Source organism: Nerophis lumbriciformis, linkage group LG09 (assembly GCF_033978685.3).
Source record: "Nerophis lumbriciformis linkage group LG09, RoL_Nlum_v2.1, whole genome shotgun sequence".
Classification (NCBI taxonomy): Eukaryota; Metazoa; Chordata; class Actinopteri; order Syngnathiformes; family Syngnathidae; genus Nerophis; species Nerophis lumbriciformis.
In genome coordinates, this window is record NC_084556.2 from 49,951,421 (window position 1) to 49,973,142 (window position 21,722).

The 21,722-nt window shown below is 40.8% G+C and overlaps 2 protein-coding genes across 2 annotated transcripts in view; one reads left to right on the top strand and one right to left on the bottom strand.

Moving 5' to 3' along the window:
- LOC133607271 (F-box only protein 40-like) overlaps positions 1-21,715 on the bottom strand; it is a 38,096-nt gene extending 16,381 nt beyond the window's left edge. Inside the window, exons 1-3 of the mRNA XM_072913864.1 lie at positions 21,652-21,715; positions 21,382-21,515; positions 4,636-5,188 (exon numbers count right to left, since the gene is read on the bottom strand). Coding sequence (XP_072769965.1) covers positions 4,636-5,188; positions 21,382-21,515; positions 21,652-21,715 — 751 coding nt within the window. The remainder of the gene's footprint in view (positions 1-4,635; positions 5,189-21,381; positions 21,516-21,651) is intronic.
- Positions 9,736-17,960, top strand: LOC133607047 (F-box only protein 40-like). The gene is made up of 6 exons (XM_061961507.1): positions 9,736-9,852; positions 9,911-11,038; positions 14,831-15,117; positions 15,189-15,320; positions 15,383-15,653; positions 17,706-17,960. The coding sequence occupies exons 1-6, from the start codon at positions 9,736-9,738 to the stop codon at positions 17,868-17,870; spliced, it is 2,100 nt and encodes a 699-aa protein (XP_061817491.1). The 3' UTR covers positions 17,871-17,960.
- Positions 21,716-21,722: the final 7 nt, after the last annotated feature.

Consider the following 21,722-nt stretch of genomic DNA (forward strand, 5'->3'; position numbering starts at 1 on the left):
TTACAGATTAAATTAGAGAATGTCAAATTATAGAATAAATCAGAGAACGCCAAATTAAAGAACATCAAATTAGAGATTAAATTAGAGAACATCAAGTTAGAGAATTCAAGTTAGAGTTAGGTTAGGGAACATCAAGTTAGAGAACATCAATTTAGAGATTAAGTTAGATAATGTCAAATTAGAGAAAGTCAATTTAGAGAACATCGAGTTAGATATTAAATTAGAGAACGTCAAATTAGAGTTCATCAAGTCGGAGAACATCAAATTAGAGTATATCAAGTTAGAGATTAAGTCAGAGAGCATCAAGTTAGAGATTTAGTAAAAGAACGTCAAATTAGAGAACATCAAGTTAGAGATTAAGATAGAGAATGTCAAATTAGAGAACACCAAATTAGAGTTAAAGTTAGAGAACGTCAAGGTAGAGAATGTCAAATTAGAGAATGTCAAGTTAGAGAGTTAAATAGAGAATGTCAATTTAGAGAACATCAAGTTACAGATTAAGATAGAGAATGTCAAATTAGAGAACACCAAATTAAAGTTAAAGTTAGAGAACGTCAAGGTAGAGAACGTCAAATTAGAGAACATCAAGTTAGAGAGTTAAATAGAGAATGTTAATTTAGAGAATATCAAGTTAGATATTAAATTAGAGAAGGTCAAATTAGAGTACATCAAATAGGAGAACATCAAATTAGAGTATGTCAAATTAGAGAACATAAAAAATTAGAAATTAAATTAGAGAATATCAAGTTAAAGAACATCAAATTAGATATTAGGTTTGGGAACATCAAGTTAGAGAACATCAAGTTACAAATTAAATTAGAGAATGTCAAATTATAAATCAGAGAACGCCAAATTAAAGAACATCAAATTAGAGATTAAATTAGAGAACATCAAGTTAGAGTACTCAAGTTAGAGTTAGGTTAGGGAACATCAAGTTAGAGAACATCAATTTAGAGATTAAGTTAGGGAATTAGAGAAAGTCAATTTAGAGAACATCGAGTTAGATATCAAATTAGAGACCGTCAAGTTAGAGTTCATCAAGTCGGAGAACATCAAATTAGAGTATATCAAGTTAGAGATTAAGTCAGAGAGCATCAAGTTAGAGATTTAGTTAAAGAACGTCAAATTAGAGAACATCAAGTTACAGATTAAGATAGAGAATGTCAAATTAGAGAACACCAAATTAGAGTTAAAGTTAGAGAACGTCAAGGTAGAGAATGTCAAATTAGAGAATGTCAAGTTAGAGAGTTAAATAGTGAATGTCAATTTAGAGAACATGAAGTTACAGATTAAGATAGAGAATGTCAAATTAGAGAACACCAAATTAAAGTTAAAGTTAGAGAACGTCAAGGTAGAGAACGTCAAATTAGAGAACGTCAAGTTAGAGAGTTAAATAGAGAATGTTAATTTAGAGAATATCAAGTTAGATATTAAATTAGAGAACATCAAATTAGAGTATGTCAAATTAGAGAACATCAAATTAGAAATTAAATTAGAGAATATCAAGTTAAAGAACATCAAATTAGATATTAGGTTTGGGAACATCAAGTTAGAGAACATCAAGTTACAAATTAAATTAGAGAATGTCAAATTATAAAATAAATCAGAGAACGCCAAATTAAAGAACATCAAATTAGAGATTAAATTAGAGAACATCAAATTAGAGTACTCAAGTTAGAGTTAGGTTAGGGAACATCAAGTTAGAGAACATCAATTTAGAGATTAAGTTAGAGAATTAGAGAAAGTCAATTTAGAGAACATCGAGTTAGATATTAAATTAGAGTACGTCAAGTTAGAGTTCATCAAGTCGGAGAACATCAAATTAGAGTATATCAAGTTAGAGATTAAGTCAGAGAACATCAAGTTAGAGATTTAGTTAAAGAACGTGAAGTTAGAGAACATCAAGTTAGAGATTTAGTTAAAGAACATCAAGTTAGAGAACATCAAGTTAGTGAACATCAAGAGAACGTCAAATTAAAAGCATCAATTTAGGGATTACTTTTAAAGAACATCAAGTAAGTGAACATCAAAATAGAGATTCAATTATAGATTTGATGTTATAGAACATCAAATTGGAGACCATCAAGTTAGGGAAATCCAGTTAGAGAACGTCAAATTAGTGAACATCAAGGGAACGTCAAGTTAGAGATCATAAAAAAAACATCAAGTCAGAGAATGTCAAATTATAAAATAAATCAGAGAACGCCAATTTAAAGAACATCAAATTAGAGAATGTCAAATTAGAGAACATCAAGTTAGAGTTAGGTTAGGGAACATCAAATTAGAGAACATCAAATTACAGATTACGTTAGAGAATGTCAAGTTAAAGAATGTCATGTTAGAGAATGAGTTAGAGAATGTCAAATTAGAGAACATCAAGTTAGAGATTAAGTTAGAGAATGTCAAATTAGAGAATGTCAAGTTAGAGAATTAGTAAGAGAATGTCAATTTAGAGAACATCAAGTTAGACATTAAGTTAGAGAACGTCAAGTTAGATAGAGTTCATCAAGTAGGAGAACATCAAATTAGAGTACATCAAGTTAGAGATGAAGTTAAAGAACATTAATTTAGAGAACATCAAGTTAAAGATTAGGTTAGTGAACATCAAGCTCGATAATATCAAGTTAGAGAACATCAAGTTCGAGAACGTCAAGAGAACGTGAAATTAGGGATTAAATTAGAGAACATCAAATTAGTGAACATCAAATTAGAAAACGTCAAATTAGAGATTAAGTAATGTCAAGGTGGAAAACATTAAGTTAAAGATGAAGTTAGGGAACATCAAGTTCGAGAACATTAAATTTGAGAAAGTCAAGTTAGAGAATGTCAAATTGAAAGAACATCCAGTTTAAGATTAGGTTAGGGAACATCAAGTTCAACAATATCAAGTTAGGGAACATCAAGATAGAGATGAAGTTAGAGAACATCAAGTTAGGGAACGTCATGAGAACGTCAAATTAGGAATTAAATTAGAGAACATCAAATTGGTGAACATCAAGTTAGAGAACATCAAGTTTGAGAACGCCAAGTTAGAGAACGTCAAGTAATGGATTAAATTAGAAAACATCAAATTAGTAAACATCAAATTAGTGAACGTCAAGTTGGAGAACATCACATTAGAGAACGTCAAGAGAATGTAAAATTGGAGAATGTCAAGATTAAGAATATCAATTTAGGTATTAGGTTAGGGAACATCAAGTTAGAGAACATCAAGTTAGAGTTTAAATTAGATAAAGTGTAATTAGAGAACGTCAAATTAGAGAATTAGTTAGAGAATGTCAATTTAGAGAAAATCAAGTTAGATAGTAAATTAGAGAACGTTAAATTAGAGTTAATTAAGTAGGAGAACATCAAATTAGAGTACGTCGAGTAAGAGATTAAGTTAGAGAACGTCAAATTGAAAGAACATCCAGTTAAAGATTAGGTTAGGGAACATCAAATTCGACAGTATCAAGTTAGGGAACATCAAATTCCACAGTATCAAGTTAGAGATTAAGTTCCAGAACATCAAATTAGAGATTAGGTTCGAGAACATCAAGGTAGAGAACGTCATGAGAACGTCAAATTAGGGATTACGTTAGAGAACATCAGATTGGTGAACATCAAGTTAGTGAACATCAAGTTGGAGAATGTCAAGTTTTGGATTAAGTTAGAGAACATCAAATTAGTAAACATCAAATTAGTGAACGTCAAGTTGGAGAACATCACAGAGAACGTCAAGAGAATGTCAATTTGGAGAACGTCAAGTTTGAGAACATCAATTTAGGGATTAGGTTAGGGAACATCAAGTTAGATAACATCAAGTTAGAGATTAAGTTAGAGAATGTCAATTTAGAGAACGTCAAGTTAGAGAATTAGTTAGAGAATGTCAATTTAGAGAAAATCAAGTTAGATAGTAAATTAGAGAACGTTAAATTAGAGTTCATCAAGTACGAGAACATCAAATTAGAGTACGTCAAGTAAGAGATTAAGTTAGAGAACGTCAAATTGAAAGAACATCCAGTTAAAGATTAGGTTAGTGAACATCAAATTCGACAGTATCAAGTTAGTGAACATCAAATTCGACAGTATCAAGTTAGGGAACATCAAATTCGACAGTATCAAGTTAGAGATTAAGTTCCAGAACATCAAGTTAGAGATTAGGTTCGAGGACATCAAGGTAGAGAACGTCATGAGAACGTCAAATTAGGGATTACGTGAGAGAACATCAGATTGGTGAACATCAAGTTAGTGAACATCAAGTTTGAGAATGTCAAGTTTTGGATTAAGTTAGAGAACATCAAATTAGTAAACATCAAATTAGTGAACGTCAAGTTGGAGAACATCACAGAGAACGTCAATTTGGAGAACGTCAAGTTTGAGAACATCAATTTAGGGATTAGGTTAGGGAACATCAAGTTAGATAACATCAAGTTAGAGATTAAGTTAGAGAATGTCAATTTAGAGAACATCAAGTTAGATATTAAGTTAGAGAACGTCAAGTTAGAGTTCATCAAGCAGGAGCACATCACACTAGAGAACGTCAAGAGAATGTCAAATTGGAGAATGTCAAGTGTGAGAACATCAAGTTAGAGAACGTTAGGTCAGAGATGAATTTGAAGAAAGTCAGGTTAGAGAACATGAAAGATTCTTCACCTTCATCTGTGTTTGACCTGTCAATCATCGGTACAAGGGCGTCTAGTGTGTCCACCTGGGTCTCCTCCTTCTGTTCTTTTGGGTCCATCAGTTCAGGGAACAAAGGTTTCATCATCAGTCGGGCAAAGAGGTCTTCCTGATCCACCAGCGCCATGGCGACATCCAGGGCCTCCTCCTGGCTCTCGTTCCCCTTCAGGACGTTCTCCTGCAAGCGTTGGGAACAGTGCGGGTCGGTGTGGTCGGCGGGCCAGCGGTTCCACTCTGCGCCGCAGACCACCACGCTGGCGGGACACCCCTGCAGGTGGGACGCCTGCTGGGAGCGCCTCAGCCGGGCGGGGCACCCGTAGGCGGCGTTGAGGCAGGGCACGCTGATGTTGGGGCACAGCAGCAGGTGCCCCTCTTCTTTGCACAGGTGGAAGAGCGCCCCGCATTGCAGGCGGCACGGGACCAAGGCGCAGCACACGCCGGCCTCCACCGGCGCCCTGCAGCGTCGGCTGTAGCAGGAGGTGCAGTGGCTGTGCTGGCGCCCTCTGCTGGCTGCATGGCGCCCGCTCTGAGAGGAGAAGACAGAATATTTGAGCGGGGGTCAAGATCATGTTTGACATATTGACACTGTCACAATAAAACAACACATGACACAACATTAAGAGTAACACAATAAAAGACGACATGCTATCTTACCATCACATAATCCTGCTGGCTTGTCCTGAGAACAAAGAGACTGAGAGAAAGGTTCCGTATTCTCTGACCTCTGAACACCGTGTGTGTGTGTGTGTTTGTGTGTGGTGGTGTGTGTGTGTGTGTTAAAAATAGAGCCGCGTGCAGTGCATAAAATGCAGAGGTCAGAAAGCAGCAGAAGAAGGTTTGTGTTACCAGCCTCGTTCAAAACAAAGCTCATGTCCTCACTAACTTGCTGAACTCAACTACACTTGGGGACTAACATGTACATGTGAACACATGAATAACATGTGAATATTAACATGAATAACATGTGAACATGAACGTACAACATGTCAACATGTGACCATATAAACACCTGAACATGAATGTATAACATGTAAACATATCAACACCTGAACATGAATCATAACATGCATACATATGAACACATGAACATAATATGAACATGTGAAAATAAATGTAGAACATGGGAACATATTTACATGAAGTTTATACATGAATGTATGACATGTGAATGTATGAACATGAATGAACAACATGTGAACATGCACATGAATGTATATAACATGTGAATGTATGAACATGAATGTATATAACATTTGAATGTATAACATGTGAACGTATGAACACGTGAACATGAATGTATGAACATGAATGTGTATATGTGAAAGTATGAACATGTGACCTTGAATGTATATAACATGCGAATGTAAGAACATGTGAACATGAATGTATAACATGCGAACACATGAACATGAATGTATATATGTGAAAGTATGAACATGTGAGCATGAATGTATAACATGTGAACGTATGAACATGTGAACACATGAACATGAACGTATGAACATTAATGTATATAATATGTGAAAGTATGAACATGTGACTTTGAATGTATATAACATGCGAATGTATGAACATGTGAACATGAACGTATACCATGTGAACGTATGAACCCGTAAACACATGAACACGAACATATGAACATGAATGTATATATGTGAATGTATGAACTTGTGAACATGAACGTATACCATGTGAACGTATGAACCCGTGAACACATGAACATGAACATATGAACATGAATGTATATATGTGAATGTATGAACATGTGAACACATGAACATGAATGTATATAATATGTGAAAGTATGAACATGTGAGCATGAATGTATAACATGTGAACACGTGAACATGAACGTATTAACATTAATGTATATAATATGTGAAAGTATGAACATGTGACTTTGAATGTATATAACATGCGAATGTATGAACATGTGAACATGAACGTATACCATGTGAACGTATGAACCCGTGAACACATGAACACAAACATATGAACATGAATGTATATATGTGAATGTATGAACATGTGAACACATTAACATGAATGTATGAACATGAATGTATATATGTGAAAGTATGAACATGTGAGCATGAATGTATAACATGCGCACGTATGAACATGTGAACATGAACGTATGAACATTAATGTATATAATATGTGAAAGAATGAACATGTGACTTTGAATGTATATAACATGCGAATGTATGAACATGTGAACATGAACGTATACCATGTGAACGTATGAACCCGTGAACACATGAACACGAACATATGAACATGAATGTATATATGTGGATGTATGAACATGTGACCATGAATGTATAACATGTGACCATGCGAACACATGAACATGAATGTATAACAAGTGAATGTATGAACATGTGAACATGAATGTATACCATGCGAACACATGAACATGAATGTATGAACATGAATGTATATAATATGTGAAAGTATGAACATGTGAGCATGAATGTATAACATGTGAACATGAACGTATGAACATTAATGTATATAATATGTTAAAGTATGAACATGTGACTTTGAATGTATATAACATGCGAATGTATGAACATGTGAACATGAACGTATACCATGTGAACGTATGAACCCGTGAACACATGAACACGAACATTTATGTATATATGTGAATGTATGAACATGTGAACACATTAACATGAATGTATGAACATGAATGTATATAATATGTGAAAGTATGAACATGTGAGCATGAACATATGAACATTAATGTATATAATATGTGAAAGAATGAACATGTGACTTTGAATGTATATAACATGCGAATGTATGAACATGTGAACATGAACGTATACCATGTGAACGTATGAACCCGTGAACACATGAACACGAACGTATGAACATGAATGTATATATGTGAATGTATGAACATGTGACCATGCGAACACATGAACATGAATGTATAACAAGTGAATGTATGAACATGTGACCATAAACACGAATGTACCACATGTAAATACATTAACATGTAAACATATGAACACATGAACTTGAACCCTGTCACCACATAACAAAGGTAGAGCATGTGAACGTATTAACATGAAGGATGAACATGAATGTATAGTATGTGTGTGTGTGAATGTACAACATATGAACATTAACGTATAAACATGAATGTATGACATGTGATTGTGTGAACATAAATGCATAACAAGTGAACGTATGAACATGTGAACACAGACATGGATGTATGAACATTATTGTATAACATGATCGTGTGAACACATGAACGTATGACTATTAATGTATAACATGTGAATGTATGAACATGTAAACATGAACGTATATAACATGTGAACACATGAACATGAACGTATGAACATGAATGTACTGTATATAATATGTGAATGTATGAACATGTGCCGTACAACATATGAACACATCAACATGTAAAATAATGAACATGTGAATGTATGAATACATGAACATGAACCCTGTCACCACATAACACAAATGGACGGCATGTGAACATATTAACATTAAGGATGAACATGAATGTATAACATGTGAATGTAAAAACATGTGTTCATGAATGTATAACAAGTGAACGTATGAGCATGTGACCACATAAACACGAGCGTATGAACATAAATGTATAACATTGTGAATGTATGAACAATGAACATGAATGTATGACATGTGAACGTGTGAAAACATGAACGCATAGACATAAATGAATAACGTGAATTTACAACATGTGAACACATTAAAATGTTTCATGTTATACATGAAACATGCATAACATGTGATTGTGTGAACACATGAACGTATGAATATGAATGTACTACATGTGAATGTATGAATAAGTGAACATGAATGTATTACATGTGAATGTGTGAAAACATGAACGCATAGACATAAATGTATAACGTGAATTTACAACATGTGAACACATTAAAATGTAAAAAAATGAACATGTGATGCATGAATACATGAACATGAACCCTGTAACCACATAACGTAAATGGACGGCATGTGAACGTATTAACATTAAGGATGAACATGAATGTATAACATGTGAATGTAAAAACATGTGTTCATGAATGTATAACAAGTGAACGTATGAGCATGTGACCACATAAACATGAGCGTATGAACATAAATGTATAACATTGTGAATGTATGACATGTGAACGTGTGAAAACATGAACGCATAGACATAAATGAATAACGTGAATTTACAACATGTGAACATATTAAAATGTTTCATGTTATACATGAAACATGCATATCATGTGATTTTGTGAACACATGAACGTATGAATATGAATGTATTACATGTGAATGTATGAATAAGTGAACATGAATGTATTACATGTGAATGTGTGAAAACATGAACGCATATACATAAATGTATAACAGGTGAATTTAAAACATGTGAACACATTAAAATGTAAAAAAAAATGAACATGTGAATGCATGAATACATGAACATGAACCCTGTAACCACATAACACAAATGGGCGGCATGTGAACGTATTAACATTAAGGATGAACATGAATGTATAACATGTGAATGTAAAAACATGTGTTCATGAATGTATAACAAGTGAACGTATGAGCATGTGACCACATAAACATGAGCGTATGAACATAAATGTATAACATTGTGAATGTATGACATGTGAACGTGTGAAAACATGAACGCATAGACATAAATGAATAACGTGAATTTACAACATGTGAACACATTAAAATGTTTCATGTTATACATGAAACATGCATAACATGTGATTGTGTGAACACATGAACGTATGAATATGAATGTACTACATGTGAATGTATGAATAAGTGAACATGAATGTATTCCATGTGAATGTGTGAAAACATGAACGCATAGACATAAATGTACAGTATAACATGTGAACACATTAAAATGTAAAAAAAAATGAACATGTGAATGCATGAATACATGAACATGAACCCTGTCACCATATTTGCATAACATTTGGTGACAGGGTGAGGCCTCCCGCGTGTTTATGAACGTCTGGCAGCTGACAAAGTGGAGGGAGGTGCCGAGCTAATTTTAAGATGAACAAGACTCGGCACACGTGTCTTGGAACATTTTTCACAGTGCAGCCAGAAGGTCCTCGGACTTCCTGTTTGCACGCTTCTAGGTCCGTGCAGATCAAGTTCGACTTGATCTATGTGAGGACATTGAAGCAGTTTGAGCGCCTCTGAAGATGGTAAGTCACGCTTTGTGCAGACCAAAGTCCAACTTCCTGTACAGTTCATTATTTACAGCGCCTCCTCCTCCTCCTCCTCTCAGAGCGGACGCCAGCACAGCCACTGCGCCTCCTGCTACAGCCGACGCTGCAGGGCGCCGGTGCAGGCCGGCGTGTGCTGCGCCTTGGTCCCGTGCCGCCTGCACTGCGGGGCGCTCTTCCACCTATGCAAAGAGGAGGGGCACCTGCTACTGTGCCCCAACGTCAGCATACCCTGCCTCAACGCCCCCTACGGCTGCCCCGCCCAGCTGCGACGCTCCCAGCAGGCGTCCCACCTGCAGGCGTGTCCCGCCAGCGTGGTGGTCTGCAGCGTGGAGTGGAACCGCTGGCCCGCCAACGACGCACACTCGCACCCCAACCCGGAACTGCACCGCAACCTGCTGAGCGAGCGCCAGCAGGGGGTGGGCCAGCACCTGGACCTGGCCTTGGCTCTAAAGGACCAGGACCGCTTGTTCCACTCACTGAAGATGAGAAAGCTTTTCCCCGAACTGACACGTAGCGCCGGCGAGGAGGAAGAGGAGAGGCGGGAGCAGGAGGAGAGGAGGAAGAAGGAGAGAAAGAGGAAGGCCGCCAAGGAGAAGGAAGCGGCAGGTAAGACTTGGGAGTCTTTTGCTACCTTCCACAGGAGTGCTCCACCGGAGGAGGAAGACAAGGATGAGGAGGAGCTGACTCAGGAGGAGAGGGAGGCTCTGGCCAGCAGGGGTCTGAGCGAGGCTCTGCTGGACAGCTACAGCGCCTGGGAGAGCATGTTCAGCATGGCCATGGGGGGCTGCAGGGAAGCCCAAGAGGCAGGGGTAGCGGGCGGGGGCCACCGCCAGGCTAGAGACAGGGCCAAGAGACCGGGCGCCTTCACGGTGGCGGCGCCAGCTGAAACCTACACCCGCGCTGACGCTCCCTCATCCCGCCCCCCCGGGAGGAAGGACTATGAGTACGGACACGTGGAGCCAATGAAGATCACCACCGTGAGGACCTTCAAGGTTCCCAGCAGCTTTTCCGCCAAACAGGGTCGCATCCGCAACCCGGGGTTCTACAAGCGGGAGAGCAAAGCCGTGGACACCTGCGACCTGGGGGTGGCGCCAGAGGACACGCCCATCTGGGAGGAGGTTCAGGTGACCCTTCAGATCAACATTCTACATCCGATTCATCCATACTTGCCAACAATGCCGTGTATCTCAATCTGTACTAATGCGTGTGTCTGTCTATCAATCCGAGTGTGTGTTTGAGATCCGCGTACGTGTTTTAAGTCCCTAACCAGAAAAGAACCCTCGATAGTCTACTTACACTTCTGCGGTGTGCGATTTGAGTGTGCGCATCCAGGTTTGTGAGCATGTAATACAACTTGTGCGTGTAACACAATCTGCGTGTGCGTATCTGAGGTGTGCCTACTTTTAACCAACCACGGAAGACGCCACAAAATTTAAAACCAATAAACCAATCGGAAACAACGTTTCTCCTGGAGCTGCAGTTCCAGTCTGAGGCTCGCTGAAACAAATAAAGCTTTTTGTTTGACGATTCCTCGTTGGCGTCTTCTTGGCTCATCACTCATCACACGGTCCTGGGAGAGTGGCAAGACCAACCGATATGCAACACGTTGTTTCTGATTGGTTTGAATTTAAATCAGCTTTAAACATACAAAATTAGCAACAACAAAAAAAAGGTTCCGTAAAACGTTAGCATGCAAACGTTCTCACAATGATAACGCATGTTAACTATTACCATACTTGCATGACAGCACCGAGTACCACAAACCATGATTTTCAGGTTTAAACATACAAAATTAGCACAAAAAAGCTAGCGTAAAACATTAGCATGCTAACGTTCTCGCAATGCTAATGCACGTTAACTATTACCATACTTGCATGACAGCAAGTCATGCAACACAAACCATGATTTTTAGGTTTAAACATACAAAATTAGCACGAAAAAAAGCTAGCGTAAAACGTTAGCATGCTAACATTCTCGCAATGCTAATGCACGTTAACTATTACCATACTTGCATGACAGCACCGAGTACCACAAACCATGATTTTTAGGTTTAAACATACAAAATTAGCACGAAAAAAAGCTAGCGTAAAACGTTAGCATGCTAACATTCTCGCAATGCTAATGCACGTTAACTATTACCATACTTGCATGACAGCACCAAGTACCACAAACCATGATTTTCAGGTTTAAACATACAAATTTAGCTAAAAAAAAAAAAAGCTAGCGTAAAATGTTAGCATGCTAACATTCTCACAATGCTAGTGCACATTAACTATTACCATACTTGCATGACAGCACCGAGTACCACAAACCATGATTTTTAGGTTTAAACATACAAAATTAGCACGAAAAAAAGCTAGCGTAAAACGTTAGCATGCTAACATTCTCGCAATGCTAATGCACGTTAACTATTACCATACTTGCATGACAGCACCAAGTACCACAAACCATGATTTTCAGGTTTAAACATACAAATTTAGCTAAAAAAAAAAAAGGCTAGCGTAAAATGTTAGCATGCTAACATTCTCACAATGCTAGTGCACATTAACTATTACCATACTTGCATGACAGCACCGAGTACCACAAACCATGATTTTTAGGTTTAAACATACAAAAGTAGCAACAAATAAAAGTTAGCGTAAAACATTAGCATGCTAACATTCTCTCAATGCTAATGCATGTTAACTATTACCATACTTGCATGACAGGAAGTCATGCAACACAAACCATGATTTTTAGGTTTATACATAAAAAAAATAATAAAATAAAAGCTAGCGTAAAGCGTTAGCATGCTAATGTTCTCACAAGTATATATAAATACACACGGAAAACGATCTGAATACACACACTCGGATTGATATACAGACACACAAATTAATACACACGCACGCAAATTGGATTAGAGTTCAAAGTTAAAGCCCCAACGATAGTCACACACACACTAGGTGTGGTGAAATTATCCTCCGCATTTGACCCATCCCCATGTTCACCCCATGGGAGGTGAGGGGAGCAGTGGGCAGCGGCGGTGGCCGCGCTCGGGAATCATTTTGGTGATTTAACCCCCAATTCCAACTCTTGATGCTGAGTGCCAAGCAGGGAGGTAATGGGTCCCATTTTTATAGTCTTTGGTATGACTCGGCTGGGGTTTGAACTCACGACCTTCCAGTCTCAGGGCGCACACTCTAACCACAAGGCCACTGAGCAGGTCTTACACGCACACAGATTGAGCATACTTGCCAACCTTGAGACCTCCGAATTCGGGGGGGTGGGGCGGCGGGGTTGAGGTGGTGGTGGTGGTGGGGGAGGGGTTGTATATTGTAGCATCCCGGAAGAGTTAGTGCTGCAAGGGATTCTGGGTATTTGTTCTGTTGTGTTTATGTTGTGTTACAGTGCGGATGTTCTCCTAAAATGTGTTTGTCATTCTTGTTTGGTGTGGGTTCACAGTGTGGTGCATATTTGTAACAGTGTTAAAGTTGTTTATACGGCCACCCTCAGTGTGACCTGTATGGCTGTTGATCAAGTATGCATTACATTCGCTTTAGTGTGCGTAAAAGGCGCATATAATATGTGACTGGGCCGGCACGCTGTTTGTATGGGAGGAAAAGCGGACGTGACGACAGGTTGTTGAGGACGCTAAAGGCAGTGCCCCCAATATTGTTGCCTGGTGGAAATCGGGAGAAATTCGGGAGAATGGTTGCCCCGGGAGATTTTCGGGAGGGGCACTGAAATTCGGGAGTCTCCCGGGAAAATCGGGAGGGGGTCGGCAAGTATGAGATTGAGACACACGTTTGCAAATAATTTTGGTACAATAATACTTCCATAATCAATCAATCAATCAATCAATGTTTATTTATATAGCCCTAAATCACAAGTGTCTCAAAGGGCTGCACAAGTCACAATGACATCCTCGGTACAAAGCCCACATAAGGGCAAGGAAAAACTCACCCCAGTGGGACGTCGATGTGAATGACTATGAGAAACCTTGGAGAGGACCGCATATGTGGGTAACCCCCCCCCTCTAGGGGAGACCGAATGCAATGGATGTCGAGTGGGTCTGACATAATATTGTGAGAGTCCAGTCCATAGTGGATCCAGCATAATAGTAAGAGTCCAGTCCACAGTGGGGTCAGCAGGAAACCATCCAGAGCGGAGACGGGTCAGCAGCGCAGAGATGTTCCCAACCGATATACAGGCGAGCGGTCCACCCCGGGTCCCGACCCCGGACAGCCAGCACCCCATCCATGGCCACCGGATCTGTGTGTCTCCCCTTCCACAAGGGATAGGGGGGAGCAGAGGAGAAAAGAAAAGAAACGGCAGATCAACTGGTCTAAAAAAAGGGGGGCTATTCAAAGGCTAGAGTATACAAATGAGTTTTGAGATGGGACTTAAATGTTTCTACTGAGGTAGCATCTCTAACTGTTACCAACGTGCTGCTCTGCCAACATGCGCACACACAAAAAAGTCCCTATTGGTGCCCTCAAAAAAGATCAGAAATCACAAAACTTCTTAAATTTAAAAACCATATTGCTTACATTGTAAAAGCAAAATCCACTACACTGTATTGTCTTTGCCGATTGGCCATTATGTCACCTTTGCATAGTATCTGTGGATTTGCTATGATATGCTGTGATTCGATAATATGTCAGACCCACTCGACATCCATTGCATTCGGTCTCCCCTAGAGGGGGGGGTTACCCACATATGCGGTCCTCTCCAAGGTTTCTCATAGTCATTCACATCGACGTCCCACTGGGGTGAGTTTTTCCTTGCCCTTATGTGGGCTTTGTACCGAGGATGTCGTTGTGGCTTGTGCAGCCCTTTGAGACACTTGTGATTTAGGGCTATATAAATAAACATTGATTGATTGATTGATTGATTGACATTGACATGGTCATCATCAGCTGTGCTCTCCTCAGGCGTCCCTGCTGTGCTCGCTGGAGAAGGAGCAGCGGGGTCACCTGATCGCGGAGAAGGTGTGCACGGACGGTCTCCTGCAGGACGAGGGCACGCAGACGTACAGCTTCCTGTCGGCCCCTTTCGGGAGGAACGCCTCGCTGGCGGACCTGACGGCCGAGAAGACGCCGGAGCTTCACCTCCAGCTGCAGGTGGAGAGTGTGAGCAACCGCCACCACAAAGCCAGCTCCGCCTTCACCTCGCTGTGCGGACACGCGGTCCAGAGGAGGGACTACGCCGCGCATTACAAGTCGGTCTCTTAGTCGTCACTTCATGGTTGGACTTGCATTTGCACGCTGATGTTGTGATGTTCTGACGCAGGAACGTGCACAGTGACATCCAGATGTGCGTGAACGGCTGGTTCCAGCAGAGATGTCCTCTGGCGTACCTGGGCTGCACCTTCAGCCAGGGAAGGTTCCGACCATCCAGCCAGGAGGCCAGCGTGGTCTTCATGTGAGATGTTCTTCTTCCAACCTGAGCAACGGCAGAATCAATTCAGTCTTCTTCTTCCTCAGGGAGGATCTGGGCTGCTTTCAGCTCCGTCCCGGCGGCGTCACGCAGGCCACGTCTCCCTCGGACGCGTCCGCCCTGAGCTCGCTGCCCTACGAGGTTCTGTGCCACCTGGCCAGCTTCCTGGACAGCCTGTCCCTGTCCCAGCTGGCTCTGGTGTCCCGCCTCATGAGGCAGGTGTGCTGCTCCCTGCTGCCGGTGCGAGGCATGGTCACGCTGCGCTGGGACAGGGCGTGCGGCCCTCAGGGGTGCGTCAGGTGGACGGCGGAACAGAAGGTGAGACGGTTGAAAAAAGGGGGGAGGAGTGCACCGCAACACACACACACACACACACACACACACACACACACACACACACACACACACACACACACACACACACACACAAGAGATGCGCGGTTTGCGGGCACAACCGCGGATCGGGCGGATGAAATTAAAAAAAATTAGATTTTATCCGCGGGTCGGGTCGGGTCGGGCGGTTGAAATAAAAAAAAATTAGATTTTAAATAGATTCAGGCGGGTGGCAGTTAAACCAATTGGGAAATATATATACATAGTTAAATGTTGTTACCCACATACGAAAAACGAGCAGGCACCTGCAGCATATGCCACAACAGAAGAAAAAAAAAAAAAAGAGATGGACACTTTTACGGAGCGGAGAAGGGACGCCTCGCCGGGGTCCGGGACCGAGGCCCCTTCCCCCGAGAGGGCCCCACCGGGAGCCGTAGCTGAGGCGATCCGCGAGAAGGGCCCGACGCACGTCCAGTGTCACTACCGCGCCCACCGCACCGACACCCCGCCTCGTCCGCCTTCGCCGCGGCCGGCGTCACGCGCAGCAGGTAAGCAGCTTACCTGCCCGCCACCCCCGTGGCCGGGGGCTCGTAACAGGGGTCACTCCGCGCGCTCCGCCCGCGCAGCTTACCTGCCCGCCACCCCTGTTGCCGGGGGCGCGTAACAGGGGTCACTCCGCGCGCAGTGCGCTCACGAAAGGGGTGGGGCTCACCCTGGTTGATATAGACAGCAGGACGGTGGCCATGGAAGTCGGAACCCGCTAAGGAGTGTGTAACAACCCACCTGCCGAATCAACTAGCCCTGAAAATGGATGGCGCTGGAGCGTCGGGCCCATACCCGGCCGTCGCCGGCAGCGAGACGCGCTTGGAGGTGCGCTCAGCGCGGCTCCCATATGATTGCGCACTGGTGTGCGTCTGGGCCGTGACAGCGTGGCACGCGAATGTCTGTGCTGCATTGGATCAGTCTCCTTTCTTTAACAGGCAAAAGCTTTATAACCTCACTAACAGGGCCGGCCCGTGGCATAGGCCGTATAGGCAAATGCTAAGGGCGCCGTCCATCAGGGGGCGCCACGCCAGTTCCACAAATGTTGGAGAAAAAAAAAAGAAAAAAAAAAAAGAAAAAAAGTTGGTACTATTATTTCTAAATACAAAAAATAATCCCACGTTAATTAAAATGCAAAGTAAAGCCTATTTAATAGAAATATTATTTGTTACAACATTACGCCCCCCCCCCGCACGGTGCGCCCCCTCCCTTCCCGTATCATGACTCTTTTTGGACGTCACCACATCAAAAAATCAACACAAGATGTCAAAACGACCAAAACTGTCAGGTGCCCAGGGAAGAAAAAAAGAGAAAAGAAGAGGAGGAGAAACGAGAAAAGACAGAGGTAGCAGGTAGGTAACGTTAGCCTACATGAAATTATTTGTCTGTTACAGAATGTGATAGTAACCTGGCTTTTTAGCATTAAGCTAATGTTACATGATTCGGCAATTGCTAATCAATAGTAGTTCTGTTTTAATGTCGGGTTAATATTGTGGAAAGGGCTAAATTGTTATGGAAAATAATAATGTAACGTTAGGTAATTACAGTACTCCCACCTTACATTCCTCAGGGACATTTGTATTAGATCTTTTAAGCAGGTGTTTTTTGTTTACATTGTTATTGCCTTCTGGTTAGCTAATGTTTGCACTGCAGGTAATAGTCACTTTTCCACCCCTTTATACATTAGGTATAGTTGTAAGTAAAAAAAAAAAAGGTCAAAGACAAAGCTATTCGGTTTCTTGTGAGTATATACACTTCACTGCCGATGTGGGGGGGCGCCACCTAAAATCTTGCCTAGGGCGCCAGATTGGTTAGGGCCGGGCCTGCTCACTAATGCCTTGCATCGTCTATATTACATATATAACAACGGGCGGGCGCGGTTCTGATCAAATGTTACATCGGGTGGATGGCGGATGGCTGACGACTTTCTGATGCGGTTGCGGATGAAATAATTGCCTATCTGCGCATCTCTAACACACACACACGTCTCTGCAGGTGTGGATCTTCAGCTCAACTTTCTCTCCTGTGGACACTTGGTGCTTCCGGGACGTTCCGTCCATGTCGGAACATCTGAAGGTGTGTCCGTACTATGAGAGAGACTCCAGACTGGAGCGGGTTCGGCTGCCAACCCTCACCCAAAGTACAAAGGTCAAAGGGTAACACAGTGATGGAACTCTGAGACTAGTGACAGGAAAATGATTTGTACAATGTGTGGCATTATTTATTTGAATAAAACTATTAATATTCCCAGCGTGACTCGGCATTATTCATCTCAATACTCAAAACATGACTGATCATTATTTATTTTGATTAAACATCAATATTCAAAACATGACTTATCATTATTTATTTTAATAAAACTATCAATATTACCAGCATGACTCGTCATTATTCATCTCAATAAAACTATCAATACTCAAAACATGACTCGTCATTATTTATTTTAATAAAACTATCAATATTACCAGCATGACTCGTCATTATTCATCTCAATAAAACTATCAATACTCAAAACATGACTCGTCATTACTTATTTTGATTAAACATCAATATTCAAAACATGACTCATCGTTTATTTAATTAAAACTATCAATATTCCAGCATGACTCGGCATTATTCATCTCAATACTCAAAACGTGACTCGTCATTATTTATTTTAGTAAAACTATCAATATTACCAGCATGACTCGTCATTATTCATCTCAATAAAACTATCAATACTCAAAACATGACTCGTCATTACTTATTTTGATTAAACATCAATATTCAAAACATGACTCGTCATTTATTTTAATTAAGTCGTGGAATTAACACATTATTATGCCTAATTTTGTTGTGATACCCCGCTGGATGCATTAAACAATGTAACAAGGTTTTCCAAAATATATTAACTCAAGATATGGAAAAAAAATGCCAACATGGCACTGCCATATTTATTATTTAAGTCACAAAGTGCATTATTTTTTTTTAACATGCCTCAAAACAGCAGTTTGGAATTTGGGACATGCTCTCCCTGAGAGAGCATGAGGAGGTTGAGGTGGGCGGGGTTGAAGGGGGCGGGGTTGAGGTGGGGGGGCGGTGTGCAGGGTAGCGGGGGTGTATATTGTAGCATCCCGGGAGAGTTAGTGCTGCAAGGGGTTCTGGGTATTTGTTCTGTTGTGTTTATGTTGTGTTACGGTGCGGATGTTCTCCCGAAATGTGTTTGTCATTCTTGTTTGGTGTGGGTTCACAGTGTGGCGCATATTTGTAGCAGTGTTAAAGTTGTTTATACGGCCACCCTCAGTGTGACCTGTATGGCTGTTGACCAAGTATGCGTTGCATTCACTTGTGTGTGTGAAAAGCCGTTGATATTATGTGACTGAGCCGGCACGCAAAGGCAGTGCCTTTAAGGTTTATTGGCGTTCTGTACTTCTACCTACGTCGGTGTACACAGCGGCGTTTTAAAAAGTCATAAATTTTACTTTTTGAAACCGATACTGATAATTTCCGATATTACATTTTAAAGCATTTATCGGCCGATAAAATTGGCAGTCCGATATTATCTGACATCTCTAGTAATATTGTACATGGTAATTGGGATGTTATATATTGTGTATATGATATAAAAATGTAATATAATAATATAATATATCAGTATATTTTATATACTGAATATATAATATGTCAATATTACATATGTTATATTTTATATTGCTATTATGGTACATTTTTAGTCTACTTTATACATAGGGATGATGCTTGGAACCGGTTTTCCCGGTTGTTCGATAAGAAAAGAACCGAGTCATTGGACTAGAATCCCTTTTTGAGAAACGGTACCCGTTATCGAGACCACTATAGTAAAGAAAAAGAGTTGGTTCTTTATTCGAATCCCTGGAAACGAATCCCGTCCCGACAAGAAATGCCCCGTGGGACATCACAAGAAATGACGTCACGTAGCTCAGTCATTAGGCGCAGATGGGGAAAGCAGGAAAAAAAATGGACCGGAAAAAGCGCTCCAAGGCATGGCTTCATTTCACTTCGCTCTCGTGTAAGGGGGGGAAGCACAACAAGCGTGTCGTGTCTTCCACACGTGTTGAAGCAGCGGCAGAGAGGACGAAGAACGCCCCTCTTCTTCTGCCAGCTGCCCAAGTCCCAGCTACAGTGGCGGTGACGCCGGTGAGTATCTAACGTTAACTGTTGCCGGTTAATTTCCATGTCTGCTCACTTGTAGTCACGTTACCTCTTATGTCAACCAGGACTACAATAATGTTAGCTAGACTAACGTTACCTAAGCATAGTCAGTGGCTAACGGTAACGTTAACGTGAGCCTTTTTGTATGTGTCTGATAACGTTAACGTTATCTTGTAGCCTACACCACGACAGAGTTTGCAAGTCCGTCTAATAAACCAGTGCTTTCTTTATTTCTTTAGTTTATTTGGAACATGAACACACTTACAGTATAATACATCACAGTTTCATATCATTTCACTTTACAGGAGTAGGAAGAAGCAAAGCTTATTTAATCCTACCCCTTTCCCACTTCATAGCGTTTACAAATATATACATCATTTACTGACCTTTTTATAATAAAATATCTGTGAATTAGTATATATACAACAGTTTTGTAATATGTAATTAATTAACTCAGTCATTATTAATATACTGAGATGAAGAATATCTTATTTTTAATAAGGTTGAAAGTATTTCTCATAATTCTTCTTCTTTGTACTTTGTAAGCACTATTCATTTGAACAACCTCTTAAACTGGATCATATCAGTACAATGTTTAACTTCTTTACTTAATCCATTCCATCATTTAATTCCACATCATTTTAGCTGTTTGCAATTTTACCAAATCATCAAACTTTAATATTTTTGACTCAATAAATGAAGTGTTTGTATGTTTTCTATATCCAACATTGTGTATCAGTCTAATTCATTTTTTTTGGAACACGGTTAACGAATGTAGCGCACATTTGTAGTTATTTCCCCACATTTCTGCACAATAACTCAGATATGGTAATACTATAGTAGCGAGCAGTAGAGAATGTGAAGTGATTTGCTAAACCAAAATTGTGTTTTTTTTTCCATATACATCAACCTATCTGGACTCGATAAGAGAATCGATAAGGAATCGGTTCGATAAGAGGATTCGATAATCACAATATTATGTCAGACCCACTCGACATCCATTGCATTCGGTCTCCCCTAGAGGGGGGGGGGGTTTACCCACATATGCGGTCCTCTCCAAGGTTTCTCATAGTCATTCATATCGACGTCCCACTGGGGTGAGTTTTTCCTTGCCCTTATGTGGGCTTTGTACCGAGGATGTCGTTGTGGCTTGTGCAGCCCTTTGAGACACTTGTGATTTAGGGCTATATAAATAAACATTGATTGATTGATTGATGATAATAGGCTCGAACTCGATAATTTCTTATCAATATTTATACATTTTGTTTTCGCCCTCTTTTTGTGCCCTTGTGTGCATTATCCTTTCCATCCCTTGTAACTGAGCCACTGTGTGGAACAATTTCCTTTGTGGATCGTTAAAGTTGGTCTAAGTCTAAGTCTAACTGGCACCCAATGTTATTAAAAATAGGGCTGTGAATCTTTGGGCACCACACGACTCGATTCAATTCGATTTTTGGGGTTAACGATTCGATTCAGAGGATGCAGATGTTATTTTTCTTGCCTTCACTGAAGTGTCGCTGCATCCGTTGTCACGTGATCCACCTTCGTGCAGGTGGTGAGCATCTTGAAACGAGGTCGGTACCAAAGCGTGCAGGTCGGTCTTTGTTCGGCTCCATTCACAGTGACGCCTGCCTGCTCAGCGTTTTGCACACAAAGCCGGTCGCCTCCGCCTGGAACAACAACACGGTCGCACTGTGAACGCGGACATCAACGCCATTGCATCAGAAGACACTTCTTTTTTTTTTTTTTTTTGACAAAACAGACGTCCCACAATCCACTCTTGGAGGCGGGTGAAGGTTCGACATGAAGATGTTGCCATGGACACCGAATGGCATCCCGTCA